General features: G+C 40.6%; 1 protein-coding gene across 6 annotated transcripts in view; it reads right to left on the bottom strand.

The window, feature by feature from the left end:
* Positions 1-23,167, bottom strand: part of SLC25A26 (solute carrier family 25 member 26) — a 90,164-nt gene that overhangs the window by 32,099 nt on the left and 34,898 nt on the right. For 3 of the 6 annotated variants that reach the window (XR_008578784.1, XR_008578787.1, XM_054837965.1), the window contains exon 6: positions 1,149-1,224. The exons of the other annotated variants lie outside the window; for them this stretch is intronic. Coding sequence is in view for 1 of the 3 variants with exons in the window: in XM_054837965.1 (XP_054693940.1) it covers positions 1,149-1,224 (76 nt within the window). In the remaining 2 variants the exon portion in view is untranslated. The remainder of the gene's footprint in view (positions 1-1,148; positions 1,225-23,167) is intronic. 6 annotated transcript variants of the gene reach the window in all.

A 23,167-nucleotide genomic window follows, 5' to 3' on the forward strand; every position in this document is an offset into this window, starting at 1 on the left:
GCAAGCTCCACCAACCTCTCATTTGACGTTAATACAAAATAGACAGAGAGTACCAGTTCTCATGTCTGGCCTAATATTATATAACTGTGCTGTTTGTTCAAAAGAGTCAGCTCTTACACATACACACACAAAAGTTTAAAGCCCCCAGACAGCTGTAAATCATTATTCTAAGATGTTTTATAGGTTAGTGAAATTATCGTTTACTCTGGTCCCTTTAGTCCTTGGCACCTGATGCCTAACAATGTAATGAATATTGCAGATTCTTATTTCTACAGATCTACTTATTTCCACTGATACAGAAGGATTTTAAAATATTATTTTTAATAAGTTACTTCTAGAAATAGTTGCACTTCACAGCCAGAGCAACAGATATACACATCTCCACTTCTAAAAAAAATACCAACCTGCAAGTACTCAAGATTGATCACAGAGCAAAAGTCCTCCCACCAAATACTGTTCAATTAAAGAAGTTTAAGGAGGAGCTTAGTAACTACAAACACAACATTTTAAAGTAACTCAAAATTCACCATTCAATCTCTGATGCTAAATTGCAAGCTGATATTGTCCCTAAGGAAACACAGCAGCCAGGGAGCAAGGAGAGCACGCTGACGGAGTGGCAAAGAGGGGAAAGAACCAAAAGAAAAAAAAAAAACAAACCCTCATCAGCCCCTTCAGAACTGGGATTCCCTTCCAAATATGAGAATTCTTTCACACAAAGAGGAAACAGATGTCCATGGCTGGAATTTGCATGTGGCTTTATTCTCTTCTAGGATACAATAAAACTACTCTTCTTCTCATCCTCCGAGCTAGAAATTAAACAGTGGCATGTCATGCAGAGTCCAGCTGTGCTTTCTACCTCCAACCTTTATTAGCAATATATTTAAAAAGAAGATGAAAACAGGCACAGAAAGAAAGGGAGAAACTAGAAAAGCATAAGAAATGAAAAACTATGTGGTATGTGTTCTCAAAACAATATAAAACCTACAGATGTTCTTACTAATCTGTGGCACATGTTTGTTTATTCAGGTTTTCTCTGTCTCCAGTTCAGCAGGCTTTGCTCTCCAGAAGAGCTATCTGGTTTTGCAAATGTTAGAGTAAATACTGAAGGAGAGATAGGCATAAACAGCCAGAGGAGGAAACAGGCTCACCTTGTAAGAGCTTTCTCAACTGAAACTGTGCCTCCATCCCAGAAACTGCTCTCACCCATACCTCCTCCACTGTTCCCTACAGTAACAGCAATGGGAGAAAAGCCAACAGTTATGAAAGGATTTTGACAGTACAAATATCACAAAGGCCAATGGCAAGAACATCTGCTCACTTCAGGGAGAACGTAGTGTAGTCATCATGGAACAGTTCTCAAACTTGCACCTAACCTCTCACTTGCACGCACTTTGACAAGGCTCATAGAAACGCTACCACCTTTGAAGCCTGTATTCAGGAGGAGTACTCCACCACAGTGTCTGAGCTGCAGGTGCCAAACTGTGCCCTCTCCATTGTAATTACAAAGAAAAGTCTAATAACTCACTTCTGAGTATCCAAAAATACACTGTTTTCCAAGGATATAGAAAACACAAATTCCAGGAGAACAATCTTCCCTTTACCTAAGTGCCTTTTACATTCCTTTAATTTTTTTCATCAGCTTCTTTATAAAAGATGGTTCTTTTCAAATAGGTTCAAGTTACAGTAGAATAAAAACCCCTGTCTGCCCACTGGCGTTGACACCAAAACATTTCCATTAATAATCACAGTAAATTTGGTTCAGTGCCTTGTCCTAAAATTCCTCACACGCTTGCCCAATACATCTGGATTATGATAAACTGATGTTCCAGCTATATACTTTCCCCATGATGGGATTTGAAAAGACAGCATGAAATGAGGTAAGCCTCTTCCCTGGCCACGTCAGAGGTCGTAGCAGTACACACCATTATATATAGTACGGTATGAAGACCCATAGCTTTCCACAGTACTGACTGAAGATGAAGGTGTAGAGGAGCTCGGCACAACCATCACTGACGGTATCCCAGAGCTGACAAAGCTGACGACTTCTCTTGCAAAGCTTCCATTAATACTGCCTCCAGATCCTCCTCGATAAATTGCAGTTTTCACAAGGAACCTAATGAAGGTAGTTTATAATCTTAACATGAATGACAGACTGTCAAAGCCATCAGCCATGTTCCTGCAGCTCTGAGAGATGAAAGGTGTGAGTGTGGTGAAAGAATGGGTAAGTTTCTATGTTAAATAAATGATGGAGTGCTTTGTTAATAAACATTGATGCAATTAGAAACAAAACTCTTCAGGCAAGTATGACAGTGCTGGTATAGCAATGACCAGAGACGACCTTCTCTTGGCTACATTCCTTAAGGGACACAGTGAAAGACCAAGTTCACATACAGCACCTTCCTATAAGACTGCACGAAGCCAAAGAGAGGTGGAACCCCACGGGAAGCTGGGCCATCACAGGTAAAACTATCAAGTTGCATCTGCAACAAACAACATTTCACAGCTCTTCGGAGTTGAATGCGTGGCTCTGCAGCACAGCCAGAGACAAAGGAACGGCATTTAGGGTGGTAGAAACACTGGTCTCAACAGTGCCAAGAGTATCATTGAAACAAAGGTTTCAGATCATGCACCAGCAGCCACCTGAGATAATCAGCAACTCCCTCATTTTCAAGCAAACATTAATCCTGTGTGAGCTGGGAGACAACTGCAAGCTATAAATGGGAAGAAATACAAAATTCCTGAATTATACTCTTTATTCTGATTCAAGCATCCACTAACCCTCAAATAAATATTTGCACCTTGCTTCCTCTGTTTCCCCAGCTCTAAAGCCCAAATATTTCCACTTGTCACCTGGCATATGTGAATGTTTGGAAGTAAATTCCTTTCTGAGACAAAACATTATGTGCCCCACAGGGTTGCTTAATTTGGTTACAAGCCATTCTCACAGATGTTCTTTGGACCCGTGTGGCAGAACTTCACATACAACAGGATTTGCTTTTAAACAGCACTGCACCATTACGTAGAGACAGATAAATACAAGGAAAATTCTATCCAGTTTTCCCTCCACTAGAAAAAGCTTTTATGATTAAAAAAAGAAAAGAAAAAAGTTTTTCTGGAGGGGCAATGTTGACCAGCGAAGGGGAAAGACACAGTCAGAGATCCAGCATGACTGCGTGTTCCCAACACATGGGAAAAAAAGAAGCACTGCGGCAGATGCACAAACTCAATTCAGGCTGGATTGATTTAAGAGAGCCTGATGATCACAGAGCACTAACTGCACACGCATGAGACAGACCATCATCGAGCTATTGAAGGCTCTTTTCTTAAAGAAACAATATTAGCAGACTTCAAATACATGCCCCCTCTCCCTTTTGCACCAGCCCCTTACTTTGCTGGCAGGACAGAATATCTATTAGTAACTGCATAACATTAGCCACAGAAGTTGGTCTTATTCGACTTCAAACAGGAACTGGACTGACTGACCCCTAATTAGACAAATAATATCCATGTTCTCCCATTCTCCAACAAACAAACACTAAAGGAGATGCCTGTTTTGCTATTCCTTCTCAAAAGCAACGTATCAAAAAAATCCTCAACAAGAAAATGAATATGCTGACATCGATTTGTACATGCTGTTTTCAAGGCGCAGATAAAAATCTTGTAGGATAAAAGATGAATATAGCAGCTCTAGAAGAATGAAGGTATTGTTTAACAGGAAGCAGATGTATGTCAGATGGCAAACTCATTAGAGTGTCCCATCGTTAAAGGAAACGGGATAACAACGAACCATCTGAAAAAACCTGAACTGATCAGGAAATACACAAGCCGCAGCTAATCTCCTATTTATTGGTAGGTAATGCCTTTAAGTCATGCACATGCATTGAGTTTAGGACCATGAAGGACTAATCTTTGTTCTCATGAAAAAAACACAGGAGCAGAACCCTAAAGCATGGAGCACAGCATTTCTGGAAAAAGTCTTCTGAGGAAAAACCCTAACATTTGGAGAAACTATTACGGCAATACGTGGGTGCACACACCCACACAGGGTTACGTGCAGCTGTCCGGGCAGCACGTCAGTTCTCTAACTTTGAAGGCATTTGTAATGTATATTTTACATACATGTAACATTTTGAATGTAATTACAAAAATGCCTTATAAAAGGTAACTATCAAGGGAGAGCCTCCAAGTACAAACATACAAAAAACTAATCAAAGAAAAAAAATAATTTATAGGCAGGCACTGGACTGATAGATTTGTAGTATCACAGAAGTTGACCAGCTCCTCAAATGAGAATTTTGCACAAGATACAAGGACCTGAGTACAAGGAATTAAACAAGCAGCATGTTCAATTCACAAGGCAGGTGGATCTACGGACAGGGGTGAGAGTATTGCTTCATCCAACAAATACTCAGTCAAATAAACTTGACAATAGTGCAGCTGTAACTGCACTGACATCAGCATAGGAACCCGTGTCTTCAGAGCAAGAGCCACAAAAAGTTAACAGACTGGAAAGAAACATGTGTTTCTCCCTTCCTGGATCTATCTCAACCTATAGCAGTTTTGTTACAAATGTCTTGTTACTACATTATGATTACAAACATAACACAGCAGCTCTCACCATAAAAATCAAATACATCTCTCAGCAGGAGATTTCTGAATGTCAGTAAAAAAAAACTTTCATGGGAAAATCCATCTCTGCCTTTGCATATGAGCCTGATCCAAAGTTCATTGAAATCACTGGGAATTTCGCACATGTGGCTTGGACAGCTTTTGGATCAGGACCCATGCGCAAGATGGAGAAAAGAGGAGAGAGTGGATCCAAGGGTTCTAGCACACAACACAAGGATCAACTAATTCAGATCCTACTATGCCCTCCCAAGGATGCACAGACTCAGACTCACGGTGAGAGCAGGATCTAGGATGTGCTCTTTTTAACTTCTTAAGCAGGAACTGCTGCAAATTGCCTGGTTTTGCAGAAGCAGACACAAACAGCCCTACTAGTGGCTGTACCTGAGCCCAAAACGTGTACATGTAAGTCCAACTTCAAGTTCCAATAAAGTCAATGCAAACTAAGCAAATTCTTTTGAATGTATCACCAAATACAAACTTTAGTGTTTTGCTGCAGCGATAGCCTGGATGATTTGGTAAGGGTATTCCTGCATACTTGCCTTTTATGGGGAAAAAAAAATAACCCAAAACAAAAAACAACAGAACAAGACAAGTAACCAAATATTGCCTTAAACAAAACACCCCACAGATACTATATGAAAATTATTCTCTCGAGGCTAGTGCAAAACCAACACTAACAGAACAACTACTGTAAACCGCCAACTTGAAACTTCTTTCTTTGAAGTGCATGACCCATGCAGCGCTGTTTATGTATCTTACACCATTATCTCCATCATGTGGCAGAGAGAAAAAATGCAGATTAACATCAAATTTCGGAAATGCTATTCATGTAAAGATATTTTACTGATCTTACACGCATGTATACACACTTACGTGTATACACATTCAAAATTTTGGGAACAATTCACAAAATGGGCCATTGCTAAGCTTCCTCTGTGACTTGCTACTTTCAACTATTTAGGAACGGCCATATCTGCGTTGCACACCGCAGGTAAAAGAAGAAATAGCCTTTTCCTGCAAGGTGCTCACAGTCTCATGGCAGTGCCCCAGTGGGTGCCAGTGAAACGATGCTCAGGGGAAACGCGGCAGGAGCTTCACCAGGCCAGAGCAAGCAGTCCATCGTACAGCAGCCCAAATGGCAAGTCAGTACAGGAGGAGTTAAAGGACTGATCTTCACAGACTCCTTGAAGGAGTTCTCCATGTGTGATGTCTGTGGTGTTAGCTGAATAGGAGTTGGTTCTGCAAAGCACTAAAACACATGTCTAATTTCCCACCTCTTTACAGAGAAGTGGTTAAATATGTCCTGTACTGAATTGTCCGACTATCCTGTGTGCCTGAAATAAGACTGGAATATTTTCTCTCCCTCATCTACCTTTTTTATTTTTTAATAAACAGTTGCATTGCTTTAGCCCAACCACAAAACATGGTCTTGCAGAAGTCACTGAGTGAAATGACTTGTCTATGTTATATTGGGGAACCTACTAGCTTAGGACAATGATCCCTCCTAGCTTTTATGTACTAAAGCACGAGCTTTCCTGAACTGCAGCTGCAGTTCCACAAACTTTAATCTGATTCCACATTACAGAAGACCTAATCTAAAACCCATTAAAGTGAATTGAAAAATCGCAACAAGCATTTGATTGAACCCAAATGAACAGTTAGACAATGCACGTACAGATACAGGAAGGATGGTTCCTTTATTATTTTTTTACCCTCTATCATTTTTTTTTTGACAGTTTAACCAATTCTGCAGACTCTGTAACTATTTAAACAGGAAGCCCCCTGGACCCGGAAGACCTCCCTGCATATGCAGCTGGAGAGCTACTCTGCTCCTAATGGAGCATTTCTTCCACCCCCACCCAAAGGTAGCAGCTGTGCAATGTCAGGTCGGACACTGCAGGGCCACCTGGGACTCCCTGCCCTCCCAGGTGTCGACGTGCAGACCCGTCCACAGCAATGGAGCCCCTGGGAAAGCCGTCTCACTGCCTGCATCCCCCAACTTCCTGCCTGTCAGCAAGCTGGGAAAAACTTTAGACGAGGCTGGCTGCATACGCAAATACAGCGTGCAGAGAGCAGGGAGGGTTTGCTTTCAAGAACCTCTTGCAGGCTTCCTCAAAGGAGTCTAACCCTGCTTGCACAACGGCACCACCATTATAAGACCTGTGGAAATAAAAGTCATCACTCTCAATGATTTAATTCATTTACAGAGAAGATGCTTTCATCATAAGCCTTTGAATTCATTTGAATGTCTTTATACAGCCACCTCATTTCCATCTGCCTTGAGGATCTGTCATAACCACAATGCTAAGCCATACAATTAAACCAAAACAATTTATCACACTCAGTTACCCAGCCTGGACATGAGGAAAGTGTGCCAAACTACAAGAGCACGGGAACAGGATCCACAGGAACAAGGGTGCTTTGGTGGGCAAGAACTAAACAACTGGAATGTCTCAGATACACACAAACCCTTATTTTCTTCATTTGCTCACCCTGCAGGGCTGTCCACGCATCCCAGATATAGGTTTGGGTTATCTTCAGAGCCTGATGGGAACTGAACTACAGAGCACGACAGCAGGTCACTCTTATTCTATGAAATCCTGGCTATAGCTGTGATCAGCAAAGTAGATACTATTAGGTTTCCACTTTACCAGTATAAATCATCCCCTCTGTGCTTGGCAAAGCACTTAAGCACATGCTTAACTTTCACTGTTGCTGAATAGGAACAAGATTACACTTTAAAAACATTAAAGACCAGACCCAAACAAGTTTTTAGACTCCATGCTCTTCTTTACACTCCCAACTTCCCACTCATCTAAAAGCTCTTCCAGAGTTGGAGCTGGGCCAAAGCGTTTTGTTGAACTGACGCCTAAACAAAGTTTTCTGCTAATTTGGGGCAGCAACCAACGTGGTGAATGAAGAGAAAAGCCAAAGAAAATAGTCTAAACTTTTCTGTGGGTTACTTTAGATATACAATGAAGAACTCAAAGTGACCTCAAACACCCAACAGAGGATAAGCCAAGGTAACAACACAACTGCAGCTCCACCAAGAGGTTTTAGCGTTACAACTACCAGCAAAGTCTAAGCAGTCAATGTAACTGCCAGGGCCGCACGATGGGATCGGATCCCGCCATTTCCAGCACACTCCTCTCACGCAGCAGGTCTGAGCACAGCATCTGTTGCACTGATGGTCCCTTTAAGAAACGTACTTCTGTGGAAAATATTGACACCAAAAGGAGAAAGCCAAATTGCACGCCCACTATAGCATGGCCTCTAGAGGGAAATGGATGGGAAATGCTGCTCTCACAGCTTTAATTCATTTAAAGGCTATTTCGCATCCAGAAGGTTCCACTGAGATGATTTCTTTTCCTCATTGGTTTTGCAGCCATGTCAAATGCCCATCACAGCCAAGTGGCAGATTTGCCAATTCCCTGCTGTCACAGGTAGATTGATAAACTTACAGCGCAATGGCTTACGTTGTGTTGCCTGGTATGGGCTTTTGTCTGTGATACACAGCAGTAGATGGGATTTACATATATATGATTTGAACCATAGTCTTCCCAATTGTTTTCCAGCTGAGAAACAGAAAATCAGCAATGGAATAATTTTCATGCTAACAGGCATTACTTGAGGGGAAAGAAAAATCAAGCACAAAAATGTTGGTTGGGGAAATAGCCAGACATTCCCTAACCTTGAGGAATCTCCAGAAATTTTACCTTTTCAGTGGACAGTATTTTAGTATCTGCTTGAGAAACCTACCCTTAGGTAGGTCTCCAGAACTGTTTCTGTTCCTGCAGCATTTGGATGCTTTATTCTGGGTGCCACCCACAGACCCGTAATGCATGCATGATGCTCCTTTCACCCTGAGACTGACTGAGATGTATCTTTCCAAATTAGTTCAACAAAATTGCAAGGCAACATCTGAAGAAAGAAATACTGATCCTGATCAAAGACATGACATCCCTGAGGTTGCACCGCACATAGCTGGACTCAAAGAACTGGGCAACAGGCAGTGTAGCAAAGAAAAATTAGCAAGTTAAGGACTAAAGAGAAAAGGAAAGAAAGCAATGTTACTGCCTAAAACAAAGAATGAGCTGATTTCAAAGCAAATGCCTTTTCCAATGTAATGTTCATAACCTTTTGGGCTTAAAAGGAACACACTGGTGTTAGCAGCATATAATATATCCAGGTGACTTAACACAGGATTTTTTCTAATGAGATTAGCAAGCTATATATTACAATTCCCATAATGTTTCATCCTCGAGGCATTTTAATTACATGTTTCATTTTTCTTCCTTGGGATTTTTTAATTTGTGCCAGAATGCTTTCTTCACTTAAAACGCAATTTTTATCTCAGCGAAAGTACTAATAGACTACTCCAGACAAAACAACCAAAATCTGCAGAACTCATACAAGAGCAAAAATCAACTGTGGCTTTTAATCAAAAGATATACTACTGTTAACTTTAAATAGTACCACCAAATGCTGGGAGTGGTCTTTGGGATCATGCAAAGAGTTAAGAAACCTGCAGAACAGTGTGCTGATTCTGTGCTCACATACAGAATTTTAAAAGCTCAGCTGACATGATGCCAGTAAATGACCTGACTTTGTTTGGAAGTCCTGCAGTGAATATAATCAGTGTCTTAGGCCTAGGACTAACCTGGGGTGGAAAGGAGGTTCCCAAATTTGTGCTGAAATGCTGATAGACATGGTGAAAACAGCCTGTTACATTAGAGGGAAGTTTCCAGTAGACTAAGAAAGAGAATCTGAGACAGAATGAGCTCTACCCATACTGTCTGCTTGCATTTTCCCTTCCAGCTGCAGCCTAGGGGATAGAAGGGTTGGTTACCACACTCATCCTGCTCCCAAGTGCTTATTACAACCCCCGTCACACATTACTGTCCCCATCCCCCCCAAGCGCTGCTCTGGCTCCTCACATAACTGCTCCATCTGCACTTCATGCCAAATGAGCCAGTCAAAGGTGGCAACTAGCAAGGGGGCTGTAACCTTTTCAGCCGGCTGTGCAGCCAGAAGAGGATCTCTGAGCACGGCCTAAGGAACAGAAAATATTGGCTGACTTCACTCTCAGGCTTAAACCAAGGATGAGCTATTTCTACCATCACCACCACGGTGCACCCAGCAGCGGTCATCCCAGAAGAGAGTCTGATATGATGCCTTGTGCCTACAGACCAGCTGGTAAGTACCCATTTGGAAAGTGTAGCTGAACACTGGGAAGATCCTACCCTGAGCAACAGCCTTTACAAGATGTGGTGATTGAAAAAAAAAAACCACACCCACAAAAAAGTAAAGAACTCGTGTCTTTGCTTTGCAACACGTAGCAACTCAGTAAGATAAATGACAAAAGCCGTTACTGTGGCGGAATAGTTAAATACAATCACAATAAAATTCCACCTGTCAGCTCCAAAAGCACCCCACATGTAGAATTTACACAAGCTGAACTGGAGCTGGTTCAGGGCATGTCATAACAGTTAGTCATTTCTGCACTGTGCACTGTTAAAATTGGCCTCAAGATGAATTGAGTGCCTGTAAAGGGCAACCATATTTCAAGCAAACCAGGACATGCTCAGGGTAGTTGGACTGCCCCTTCAGCTGCATTCCAGAGCATTTAATTTTTGCCACTCAGTTTTCATGAAAAATATTTCTAATACACTTCCAAAAAATTCTGCAATCCAGTAAAAATACTTTGTGGTAAAACTTTGGAAAAGAAGGGAGAAGAAAGGTATTAGTTTATATTGAAAGGATTTTGCATAGCATTATTCCAACCCACACTCCTAAGCAAAAAGTAAGAATCACAAGTATTTTTTGCTCACACGAGTTGTTTGCAATCTGTCAGTTCCCATAACTAAAATATGGCATTTCCAATCTAAGAGCATCACATGGAGGTTTTTGAATGGCAGTCTATTTCATATGTGATGCTTTCCAGCAAAAGCCACTTCTGGTGTAAGAGACCACATTACTAAAATGTAAATAAAAAGGGCATGGTAAACTATTTCACTCTTACTATGGTTTTTCTCAAGGGCCTTTAACTCAAGAAATCTTCTCACTGTGTACAAAAGACTTTTGAATCAAGCCGGGGTGCTGAGCACCCTCATCCCTTTTGTTCAAGTCAACTTAACTTTAGGCAAACAACCATGGGGGAAATAATCAGGCACAGCCCTTCCCAGAAGCTGTGATTAGAGAAATCAGTCTGACACAAATGAATAGAAATGCTCTTGGGCTTTCTCAGAAATTAATGCACCAATAATGTAAAATTAATATGTAATAATGAGACAATTTTCTTCCATGTCACACAAACTACATATACTGTATTGGCACACCACGTGCACTTTGAAGCTGGCAAATTACACTGTCAGCAACAAATACATTTCAGATGTAGCAACTGGAACAGTTGTTAGGGGCAATTTCACAGTGAATGCTGCAGTGAAGCCCATGTCCCCTTTACTCACACAGCCAAAATAAGTCTTCAGATGCTTTGGTGCACAGGCCAGACATTTTGGTAACACATTTTTAGCAGGTTATTTGCTTGATGTTGAAGGTAAATATTTTTGTAAATGATACACTTTTAAGATGTTGTTATTCTCACATTTCTCTGGATTAAAAAAAGAGAATCAGATAGCTTGGACTTTCTGTTATTCCAGGTAACTTAAACCATACACCCTCCAGCCAACTAGTTAAAACTTCCTCCCTTTTCTATTTCCTGATGCTACCAAGACCCAGTTCACAAAATCCACCATCTGGACAGATAATGAGAAATCCAAATGGCCAACTGGTCAGCACAAGGTCTGTGGTGTCCTCTGGGGAGGCCAGAGGCTCTTCTGGCGATAAGGCATTGAGCAGGGAATGATGGGGCAGCAAGACATGATCACACATTAGAGAATGAGAACATGGAAAAGGCAGCTATAATTTTGTTGCAGGTCACTTTTGTACCAAACACTTCACAAACAACTGAAGATTTGCCCCAGGACCTGCAAATATGGGAGGGAAGGCAAATGTCATTGCTTAATTCACTTAAGCTTGCAGCGTCTGTGCTGCATTTCTTTTAAGTGCCACTTTGGTGACAGTTTATTCTTGATAAATAAATCATTTATACACCTGACACAGCTCGTTTCTTCCTTTCATGGTAATTATAGTTTTAGAAGCCTCATTTAAGGGGTGCAAATTAATTTCCAAATTCCACCTACTGTCAAAGAGTGTATTTTATTAGGTGATTAATTACCTGCAGGAGCACTTCAGGAGACACCTTGGAGGCAAACAAGGATTGCTGTGACAGCTCCTTTAAGATATGGCTCCGCTCCTAAAGCCCGATGAGCCCAGAGATAAAATAACTCCATACAGGTGTTACCATCTACAGCACCTTGGGATGTTTGTGCTTCAGAGAAGTGCATTTTCCCTCCAGAATACACAAATATTTGCCTCAATGCTATAGCCCTTGCTTTGTGAGAAGTCCCATAAACTGCCTGGGGTTGGGTCCACTTCCACAGCGAGGCAGAAAGCAAGAACAGCCGTGGAGAATTACTCGTCGCTCAACTCACCATACTCCTATGCTCTTCACAGCACAGCAAAAAGATCAACACATGTGCCATGTAACTCCTCTTTGCAATCAAGTTTGGTGCCCAAAGATCATAGTGAGAAGAAACCAACACAGCCCAGCACAGATTATATACACACCTATCCACCAAGGTACCTCTATGCACCTTTACACATCATTTAGATACTGAAAAAATCTCCATAGAAAAACAACTCTTCCAGTAACACAAGTGGAGAAACACAGAGTTTAACAAATTTTGTAGGCTTTATCCACCTGTTTTACTGAAGTCTCTTATTCTACACAATATTCTACATAATACCCAAAGCACAGCTGTCACAAAAATAGCTCTGCTCCCTTGCATTTCTTGTCCACCTTCTCTTACAACTAAACCTGCTTTTCCCAGGAATTACAGTATTATGGCAAAAATGAGATCCAAAGGCCGTTGACCAAGGGCAGGGCCTGTTGCCAACATATTTGTCTAACCTATTTTAATGGCCTCTCCTGATGGATGGACTGCACAGATGATCGGCTCAGGTGCTACTTTGTTGGATAGTTCCCCAGAGCAATTTAAGTCATTACTTCTTCACCTTCTCATCACAGGCATAGGAACAAATTTTTCTTTTCTCCTTCACAGAAAGTTTTTAAGTACTTGTCTTTATTTATCATTTTTCCTCCCTGTGGCTTTTCCAATGCTTTTCCTCCCTTTCACACACAGGACATCAGTCTCAAAGACTGACAAAGGCAATTCTCACGGTGTATTTCATCAGCAAGCTTAAGCCAGACTGTTAGCAAAAGCTGATTAAGTCTAAACCAACATTAACCCTTCAAGTTTGGGAGTAAAAGAAAATACAGAATTGGAATAGTCTAAGAGATATTCTCTCATCTGACAGCAACAAATTTCTTCTGATTTCAGGCTAGTGCGATGTCATAATCTGCCTTCAGTATGCATGGAAGAAGGAACATCAAAGCTAAACACATCTGAGGTGGGAGAAAAAAAATTAGAAAAACAGATTTTCAATATCTGAGAACTTATTGCTCTCTAACAAAATAATAATAAAATACACAAAGTCTTTTCAGAAACATTTTGCAAAGCTGAGGATACGTGGGAAAGAGAAGGATTGCTCTGGACTCTGAAAAGATCACCTGAAGCCAGAATCATCTATTGCAGTTGTAGTTTTCAAGATGTGGATGCCTAGTGTGACTTTCTATTAAAGTATAAGCCCTTGACAGAACTCTCAGCTAAAACAAGATCAGAAAGCTACTTGCTGCACTTTATCTCTAACAACAATAAAACAAACAAACAACCCAACGAAAAACCCCAACAATGAACAACAGCAGCAGCAAAACAAAAAACCCAAAACCCAACACCACCACACAAACTTCCCCAAAAAACAATCAGATCCCAGTGAAGATCAAACTGGAGCTTATTGCTCCAAATCTGCCCTTGATTAAGTACAAAGCCTTCCACCACTCAACAGTTGTTACAAGGTTTTAGAGAGAAGTCTCATCTAAAATGTCATATAACCCATAAGTAATTAACCAACTCTGACAAACACTGTACTGCAAACCTACTTCAATTTTAACCCATATCATATGCTGGAAACTTCCAGTTGAACGTTCTGTATTTTCTCATTTGCCCACATACGCTTGTTATTAAAACCACATGCGGGCACTGAATCATTTCATGGTTCGTTTAGAGACAAACACGCAGAAAATTGTGGGAAACAAGCATAACCCTAAGAGTCTGTGCAAGCCTGTGTAGTCTGAGGCATGCTGTGGTGCAGAAGCTTGAGCTACAGGACTATGATATTCTGGTGCTCAAAAGTGAACAGAAGTCACCTTATATGTATACTGAATTTCTGAGTAGATCATTAGCAAAGTCAGCTAGTGGGACCGTTTCAACCCTCAGTGCCTTGCAAAATGCCACATGTGTGCTCAACTGTTAGTTCACAACAAAAACCCTTAAGTGAGGCAGTAGGATAATCTTTCATTTCTGAAACTGGTCTGGCAATGGGGAGAATTTCCCAACTGCATAGGAAGTTAGGAGCATAACCTCAGGCAAAGCACTCAATCTTTCTGGATTGGACATCTGGAAAAAATGGTAGCCCTTCATCTTGTCCATTGGACTAGAAGGTCATCAGCTCAAAGATGACCTTTTGCTGAGAGGACAGTCAGTAAAACAGTAAGGCTTTGCTTTTGATTGGGTTTGTATGGATTATTCATATTACAGCAGTGGCTGAAGGACTCAAACATCATGTGCCGACTCAGATGTGCAATGATAACACACATGAAGTCCATCAGAGAACACAGCCTCTTTCCATTAATGATTACTGTTGCATTCAGAAGCATAAATTCCCTGAAGGGAAAAACTTCTGGATAAACATCTTCTATAAGAATACATCTCACCTATAGATCTTATTCCCCAGCAACACAAGGGACATTCATATTATGTCCGCAGATCTCCAATTTTGCTTTGAAGCCTAAAGCAGCATGTACATGATCCCAGTTTCTTGTTGAGCCCTCTATCAGGATTGTAAAAGGTCAGATCCTGACATTGTGACACAAACATTTTTAGTAGCTGCAACACCTCAACTTTCCTCTTGCCAAGAGCATATATACACACATACAAGAGATTTTTCCATGGAACTCAAATGCTTCAAGATAAAATTAAACTATTAAATGATGAGGTCTTCCAGGAAGTTCTATGGGAGACGTCTCAAAGTCAACTCTGATGAAATGGCTGTCTACTAGAAAGCTTCACAAAGAGGTCATTTGTGAAGAAAGACAAGGAAGATGATAAATGGTAAATCTAAAGCTCTATAAACTATCTGATAAGGGGCACAGATTTCTCAGAAGAAAATTGGCTTACCTGTAGCTTTACAAGGACAATAACAACACTCAAAAGCACTAATGAAAATCTCAGACCTCAGCCTTCCACTAATGTTTCCACCAATGTTTCCACCTTGCTCCTACTAATGTAATGCTATAAAGTAGGACTTCTAACTGGTATTAATGAGGCAGTAAACATCCCCTTTCAGAAAAGGGAGCTGTAATTTCAGACAGCTGCAGATGTAAAACTCTATCTCATACTAAATAGCTGATTCCTGAAGAGGGAAAACAAAGAAAGACCAGCCAGGTTCCTATAACAGAGACTTCTGATACTTCTGATGGATGGTTGGAAAGGTGGAGGAGAGGCGGGAGGGAAGGTCACAAGATTAACAAGCACGTAAAAAACACAGAACAATATGCATCAAGAAGATGATTATTGCAATCATTTCAGAACTAGGGAAAGAGATGGCTTTAGTACCAACGATCATAAGCATATACTAAACTTGGTTTCTTGACCAAGCTTTTGGGGTAATAGGAAACTATATTTGCTGCTCTGTACTGCTTTAGGAGGAGCTATTCATTCCCACCACACCTGCAACACTAGTGAGCTGCGGACAAAAGACAATCCTTTTCTCCTGTGTGCTTCTGAACAGAAAGCTTTTTCCATGAGGGAAGTCCATATCTTTGAAGGAAAGAACTTCATAGTGCAATCTAAATATTCATCAAAGCTCTACTTGTAACAGCAGAAACTTAGAACAGGGAGGCAGGTGGGGTGAATAACAATTTATGGGATGTCTGTAGACCTATTAAATATCTTAAGGTCTTCAAAGCACAGGTAACACAGACGCAGTTGATTTAAAATATGCACGGTCTCAATCTATACTCGATACCTTCTCATATTAAAACACATTCAGAAGATACCATCTGCTCTTTATAGACACTGGTAATCAGTTTTCTGTTAGTGTAAGCACAGGCATTAAAGGGCATATTGGGGTAAAGCTCATGCTAAAGAGGGAACAGTGCTCAACTCTGCATTCTTTCATCCAAAGGTAGACTTGTACCCTTGATCAGAAAGTTTATTCAAGCTGTTGCATCTGCACTGTGTCCATATTCATGACACTTCAAAACCTGCAAAAATACTTTTGGTCAATAGGATTTTCTAATGTTGTCATTTCTTTACTGTCAAAGGACCATTTGATCATTTATCGTTAGGCAACAAACTTTTTTTATCTCCTGATTATTCTCATGGAAAAATACAAGGAGGAGAGAGACAAGGTACTAGTAATTTCCTGTTAATTCAACATGCTTCATCAAGTAAAGAAACCAGGATATCTTCTATCTAGATGCCTGGAAGCAGCCTGACACTGCAAACATCTAATTCAAGCAGTTCACACTTAGGTTAACAGGAGCTTGGAGAGCAGAACAGCTCTTAATACACAGAAATGCCAACAGTTCTATTTTATTGTGATTTTTCTTTACTGTACTAAAATACTTTAAAACATGCTTGTACAAAAATCTTTTCCATTCCAGTAACGTGGAATGTTAAGATGTGATTGAACAGAAAAGCTTTAGGGTCACAAAACGCTATCCAATTTTACTGTCTCTGATCCAAACTGTAGCCTGGGTATCCACTTTCAAATAGAACTAAAACACATTGGGAGCTTTATGCTCTCTGAACTGTTATTAAGCTGCACTATAAATTTAATTAAGGAAACACCTTTGACAGAATTAAATAGTAGTGCTTGTAGTCAGAAATAAGATCACTAATGGTAGAAATAACATTGATACATTTACATAAAACCTGACTAACAGTGCTAAAGCTTAAAAGCAGCAAAGTACCAGACATATCAAAAGATTCAAGTATCTGTAGAAGTTACCTGGTATGAATACAATTAATTGAAAATAAACCAATAACGACAAAACTCCACCTCTGCAAACATACAGCATTTGCAAGTCTGATTCATGATGAGTAAGGGCTATTACAACCCAATGCACATACAAGACCATGCAATTCTAATATCTTGGCTTTAAACTCCCTGATCCTCCTTTATGGGCTTTTGTTGTGGGGTTTTGTTTTGGTTTTTTTTTTTTGCTATTTCAGGAATTTCACTATAATAAACTATGGAACTCTGCTCATAGAGAGAAAACTCCATAACTAAATCTTCAATTAAACAGTCTCATATCTACCAGGAAAAGGAAAGTGGTACTTCAGACCTGCATCATGGTTTGGTTACTCGCAGACTATCCATAACAACAACTGAAAGGACATCTGCGCTGATGAAGTTTGAGGACATTTTGTACCAAGAAGTATTCCTCATTTTTAATACCTGAGTGGTTTCAGGAGTGCCCGGAACTAAACCTTCAACTTGTTAATCTCCACAGGTATTTGGACTGTAGCCCATGTATTTTCAATGGGTACCTGAGACACGATAAATGACAGTATTTGGTTAGTACAGTAAAACCCACTGCCTTTGCCAATTATTAATACCATAACATGGTCCTGATCCAAATTTCACTTGCATTGTTGGGTTTTGCCTTCCACTAGCTCTAACTACACAATGTCTGGACAGTAAAATTTTAGTTAATCGCTTGGATAAAAATACTTAATCAGTACTAAGGTTTCCATCCCCACCATACGCTTATAATCTGGCTCCAAAAAATTATTTCCCTACTGTACCAGTAAGTAATAGAACATGAACCATTCAATAGGATATTTGCTGACATCTTATCTCTGACTGTATAGAGGTACATTGTTAGACTGTTTTGCTCTTGAAGTGCGTGAAATGGTCTTCTTTTTCCCTTTCCTTAGCTTTTGAAGTATCATCATCTGTGTGGTTGCTGGCCAGGCAATCAGTGGATATGCACGGGCAGGCAACCAGCACACGGATACCTGGGGAAGCACCCCATCATCTGTTATCACCTGCTCAACCAACAGCTCAGGGCTGTAGGAGGGAGTTTTGGGCCACGAAAGCAGAGCTTGAGTCAGCACAATAGGGAAAAAAGCAGAGGTGCCGTGGATTACAAGTCCGTAGGAAAATCTGTTTCTGCTGTTTACAGAACTACTTTAGTAAAGAAAAGATGTTATGGCCTTGAGAACAGGATGCTGGTCATATATTGCACCATATGCAGAGATGACTAGGTTGATGTCCAGGGAAGGCAGTATGCATGCAGCTCAACAGCCTTTCAGAATTTCCTGCAGAAAACAAAACCATCCAAAACACTGTGGGGGGGAAACCACAGATGAAACAACAATGAAAACAAAAAGCCACTGCAGACCTGTGTAAATAAATGGTGAAGCTGCTTAAACCCCAAGGATTTCTGGTTTGTGGTGCTAGATTAAAGAGTAAAAGCAATAGCCTAAGAGATTCTGCCTGTATTCTGCTCCAAAAGGAAGCATAATGCACAAAAGAAAGATTGGCAGCAGAAAGAAGATCCAGTGTTTGGGGATCAGTGTACAACTATTAAGACTGAAGTGCTCTTTAAGAGGGTTCTCCAACATATAGCCTCTGTGGGGAAGCTCTGGAGACCATTTACAGAGCCCTTTCCCAAGCTCAGGGCACCACTTAGTCTTTCTTGGCCACAAAATGTTATCTCTGGCTGTTTAGGATGTGTTCAGAGTCATCAGTCCTCCGTCCTCCCAAGGAGATGGGGAAATCTGTGAGGCCAACAGGCCAGCAGACATCTGAGGAACAGCTGCTGAGAACTTTAGAAGTTCCAGGGACCTCAGAGTTGATTAAAAATAGAAATAATTTAATCAAGGTCACATTTCTCCTCAGAAAGAAGGAATTCTCTTTAAATACACAGTATTTTGTTACAGTTAAAGTACTCCCTGTGCTGGCAATTCATGGGCCTTGGGAAAATAAATACTTTCAGTTGTTCTAGGCCATCCCATTTCAAGATCATCGTTTCCAAGGGGACTGAGAGATCAAACATTAACCTCAGCAAGTGGTCCCATGTTTCAGTGTCTGCCCCATAACCCAAGCAAGATCTTTCAGCTACCTCTTAGCACAAAATTCATATTGGATCCTTGAGTTGGCTTCTTCCTACCAATATTACCCAGCTCTGCTCCCTTTTTTGATTAAAAGTGGGGGGGAAATTCCAGAGAAAGCAAATTTAGCAATGGGAATAGTTCCCTTACGCACACAAGAGACGTTTCCAACTCGTATACTTAATAGTTAAAGAGCTAAACCAGATTTAAGCCCTTAAGCAGCCTTATTTGTTTCTGGAAGTACTAAGCTCCTTCTCTACTGTTAGTGGGAGCTCTGCACATCTGGTGGTTTTTGGGAGAGCATGAAGGTAAAATGAAATCACAGGTGAGAAGACATGTTCTTTTTAGGTGCCTTAGTAATATACAGGACTCCTGTGGCCTGAATTAGTTAATTCCTAAACTGCTGGGACTGTCAAGAAAACTGTGCTTTTGCATTCCCTTCTTTCTGTTCCCTTCTGTTGAAGTAAATTAACAAAAGAGGTTAGTTTGTCAAACCACAGATATTCACATGCTTAGCTAAGAGTCATCACACTTGGTGGTCTGGAAATTTTTAAAAGGACACAGAACTAAACACGAGCTGGACGCAAGGAGGAAAGGTACTTTTAGTCACTCTGAGCACAGAGCACAAATGGACAGATTGAATTTTCCTAGCATTAGCCACAATAAATACATCCCAGGGCATCAAGAGTGACAGAGCAGAAGAACAAGAACATATTCTTGACTGATTTTGAAGGCTTTGTTTGTGCCCAATGGCTTAAGAAATTTGTTCATCCTTCCTTGGAGACTACATTTGTAATGCTGTACCATTGCCAGGGTGAGTCAGAGGTTAAGTTACTGGCCCGATAAATTCCAACAGCACAATTTATGTTCACCTGACCTATGTACCTGTGCAACATATTGACTCAAATATTAGAGTAAAACAAAGGACCAAAGATCTTTTGCATCTCACCTTTCACCACTCTGAACATGGCACGGCCCTGTAGGATCTTGGGCAGAATTCTCTCCCCACAGTTTGCCAACCTCAAACACTTATTTTTAAATATTTCTTCCTCCCTCAAATTGTTGTTGTTCTCCCCCTGTTTATTTTCTCTCACAGGTATCTGGAATATCTAGGCAAGGTGAGTTTGCTCTCAGTCACCATGCACAAAGGCCAAGATTCATCAGCCTCTTAAATCACACAACTACACTGCCTTCTTCAAACGCCCTCCTAAAATTCCAAATCAAGCATCAAGAATCATGAAATAGGCTCTAAAAAGTACAGGAATGAAAACAGATATATCAGAGCTCTTCTGCTGGCTGGTGTTTGAAACGTCACCATAGCATCTAGTTCACTTCTCAGACATTTTTTCCATGGTTGTTATATGTATACACACTTGTATTTTTTAAAAGCAGCTCATATTTTACATATCCCCATCAGTCTGAGAGATGCAGATCATAAAAGGCACAGTGAGAAGACACAGTAACATCCAAGTTTATCCAGAGAACATTTATCGACCAGGCACATTCATAATGTCTCTCACCAGAGCGTATGACATGTATCATAACATCAGGGAAGGGAACGCTTCAGTGATTTGTAGAGGCACTGTGAGCTTTATTCTTCTTCCAGTCAATGACAGTTGAGGCCAGAAGTGCCTGACCTGCCACAGAAATTCCTGCTCTTAGTTTCTAATTGCATTCTTTCAGAAACTACCTGTTCTGAAAATAACGGTTAGTACCATTAAATATTCACAATAAGCATCTCTCAACTATCTAAAATTCAAAATGAACAGATTAAATGCACATCTAGTCTTACAACCAAAGTGAAAAAAAACAATAGAGAGCATTGGTGACAGAGCTGTGAATCCAAAACAAAATTCCTACTCATTACTTTAAGATGAAGTATTAGCACTCATAGAAAACATACATATATTTCAGAGCACCAAAAAGGGAAAACAAATTGGGGGGAAAAAAAAGAATAACCAAAAAATGCATAAAATCTTGTGGGATACAGTTTTGATACAAATACTAGGGACAACTGAAAGAGAAATAACATTCTTCAGAATCTAATTCTACTAAATCTCAGAAGCTTCAGATATTAATTTACAAAACAAAACCTACTGAGATTCAATCCCAAAGCCCTCAGAGGCACCCCTTTTACTTTCTCAGAGCAGCCCTCACGGTCCTTTTATTCTTCATCATACCCTCTTAGCCAATCCCAAGCCCAGTGAGCCCATCTCATCCCAACTGGTCAAGCCAGAATCTTCAGCTTGAACCACCAGCTGAGTAAAATAAAAATTAAGTAGCTTAATTATATGAACTACTCAAGCTAAAGCTAAAGAGTAAAATTTCACTGAATCATTTCTCAGAGTCTACAAAACTTCTGAAAGTATTTAAAAACTCAAGGACAGATGGTCCCTGCAGTGGTGTTCTCTCCTTCTTTTTAAAAGCCAGTACAGAAATCAAAGGCCTTTAGAACTAGCAAGAAAAAAAATACTACACAGAAAGCATCCACAAACATTTCTCATGTTGAAAATTACAACATGCTACCCATTTCCTTTTGCAGGGTGTCCCCTTTGCAAAACACAAGGCCTTACAGCCAGCCAGAGCACGCGACAAAAACCCTCAAGCGTCCATGAGCAAGTGCGTTGCTCCCAAAGGGAAATCAATGAAGGTAAGAAAGCACAAAATCAGTTGAAAACTCTTTCTCCCATTGTCAGGTTTCAACCAAGTCTAGAATTAAACACAAGACCTTACACAATGCTAAGAGCACTAATTCCTTTTACTGCACCTCAGCGTTCTCACTGTTGCCACTCCTCAAGTTTTCCTTGTCCTCTGCTGTTTTCTTTTTCCTGACAGCTCCAGCTGAATTTTGATGTTAACTCTTTTTCTCATATCGCACTATATCTACTTACCTCAGGGTTCTTTGGATGTGTACAGCTTCCCCCCCCCCCAACATGGAAATGAAATCTTCTGCCAAGCATGGCAGGTGTGGGATAAAGTTGTTCCAAAGCTGCCAAGAATTCTCATGGTGAGAATTTCTCTTTGTGAAACATATTCTCTGCTCGTAGCTTTGTTAGCTGTTCTTCTGGTTCTTACTTTCCAGACAATGAACTCCACTGTTCAGAAGACTGCAACAAAGGTGAGGGACAACCACACAGTCACCCTGGAGAAGCCGTTGCCACACAGGTCTGGGAGACACATGGTCTTGGGTCATGCCCCAACTTGTTGGCCCAGAATTCTGCTGAGAGGGAAGTCAGCAAAAAAAAACTGATGTGAGCATGATTTGGCCCACAAAGATTAAAAGTTTATCTGTGTAAGATGTTTTGCAAGGTAGGACACAGAAATAAATAAGGGTGTTTGGAGGAGAGAAAGGGAAAGATAAATGGGGAAATAGTAGGAAGGATCATATTTTTTCCTCCAGATAATAAGTATAAGCTGCCCCTCAAAAAAATATCGATCACTGGTGTAAAAAATCCCTGAGCCAGCTGCATCCATTTAAAAGGGTTAATGGAAAAGTTTGGGATTTGTAGTACCTGTTTCTACAGTCATTTGTTCTGGTAGGAATAAGGACTCACTGAAGGGACATTGAATGCTTGCCTTTTAACAGCTGCGAGCCTGAAACTCAGCAGGGCACCTTCCCTACCTTCTGACTTCCCTGAGGATTTCGCGTCTGGCCCCACGGAGATACAAGGGACTGGACAGAACAGGGGTCTGATCCTGTCAGGTAATGTCTAACTTGCCTGCTTGGGTTTTCTCACCTGCCAACCACAGAAATAAATGCTTCAAGTTTATGGGTTTTTTGGGGGGATGTAAGGTTGCAGTGAATCGTCACTGAGTACAAAGTTGTATATTAGGGGTTGTACAGGGCAAGAACTTTGTCTCAGTAGACCCCAAAGCACTATGTAAACAAGTCTTAAGCATTTGTGTAGAACTCAGTGTAATTACACTAACTATGCAGCAGAAAAAAAAAACAACAAACAAATCAACCCATTGCACTATTGCTGAATGCTGAACTTTTCTAAGCAAAACACTGGGAGTTAAATTAGAAGCAATGAAGTTACCCAGCTGGAAACCTGATGGTAAAACACTGAGAAGCCATAATTCCCCACATTCCATTGCTACCAAGAAATCATACAGTCCTTTCATAACTAACTGATAAGCCCAGAGGTAGTGCATTTAGCCAACTATTGAAA

This window comes from Grus americana, chromosome 11, assembly GCF_028858705.1.
Source record: "Grus americana isolate bGruAme1 chromosome 11, bGruAme1.mat, whole genome shotgun sequence".
NCBI classification, from domain to species: Eukaryota; Metazoa; Chordata; class Aves; order Gruiformes; family Gruidae; genus Grus; species Grus americana.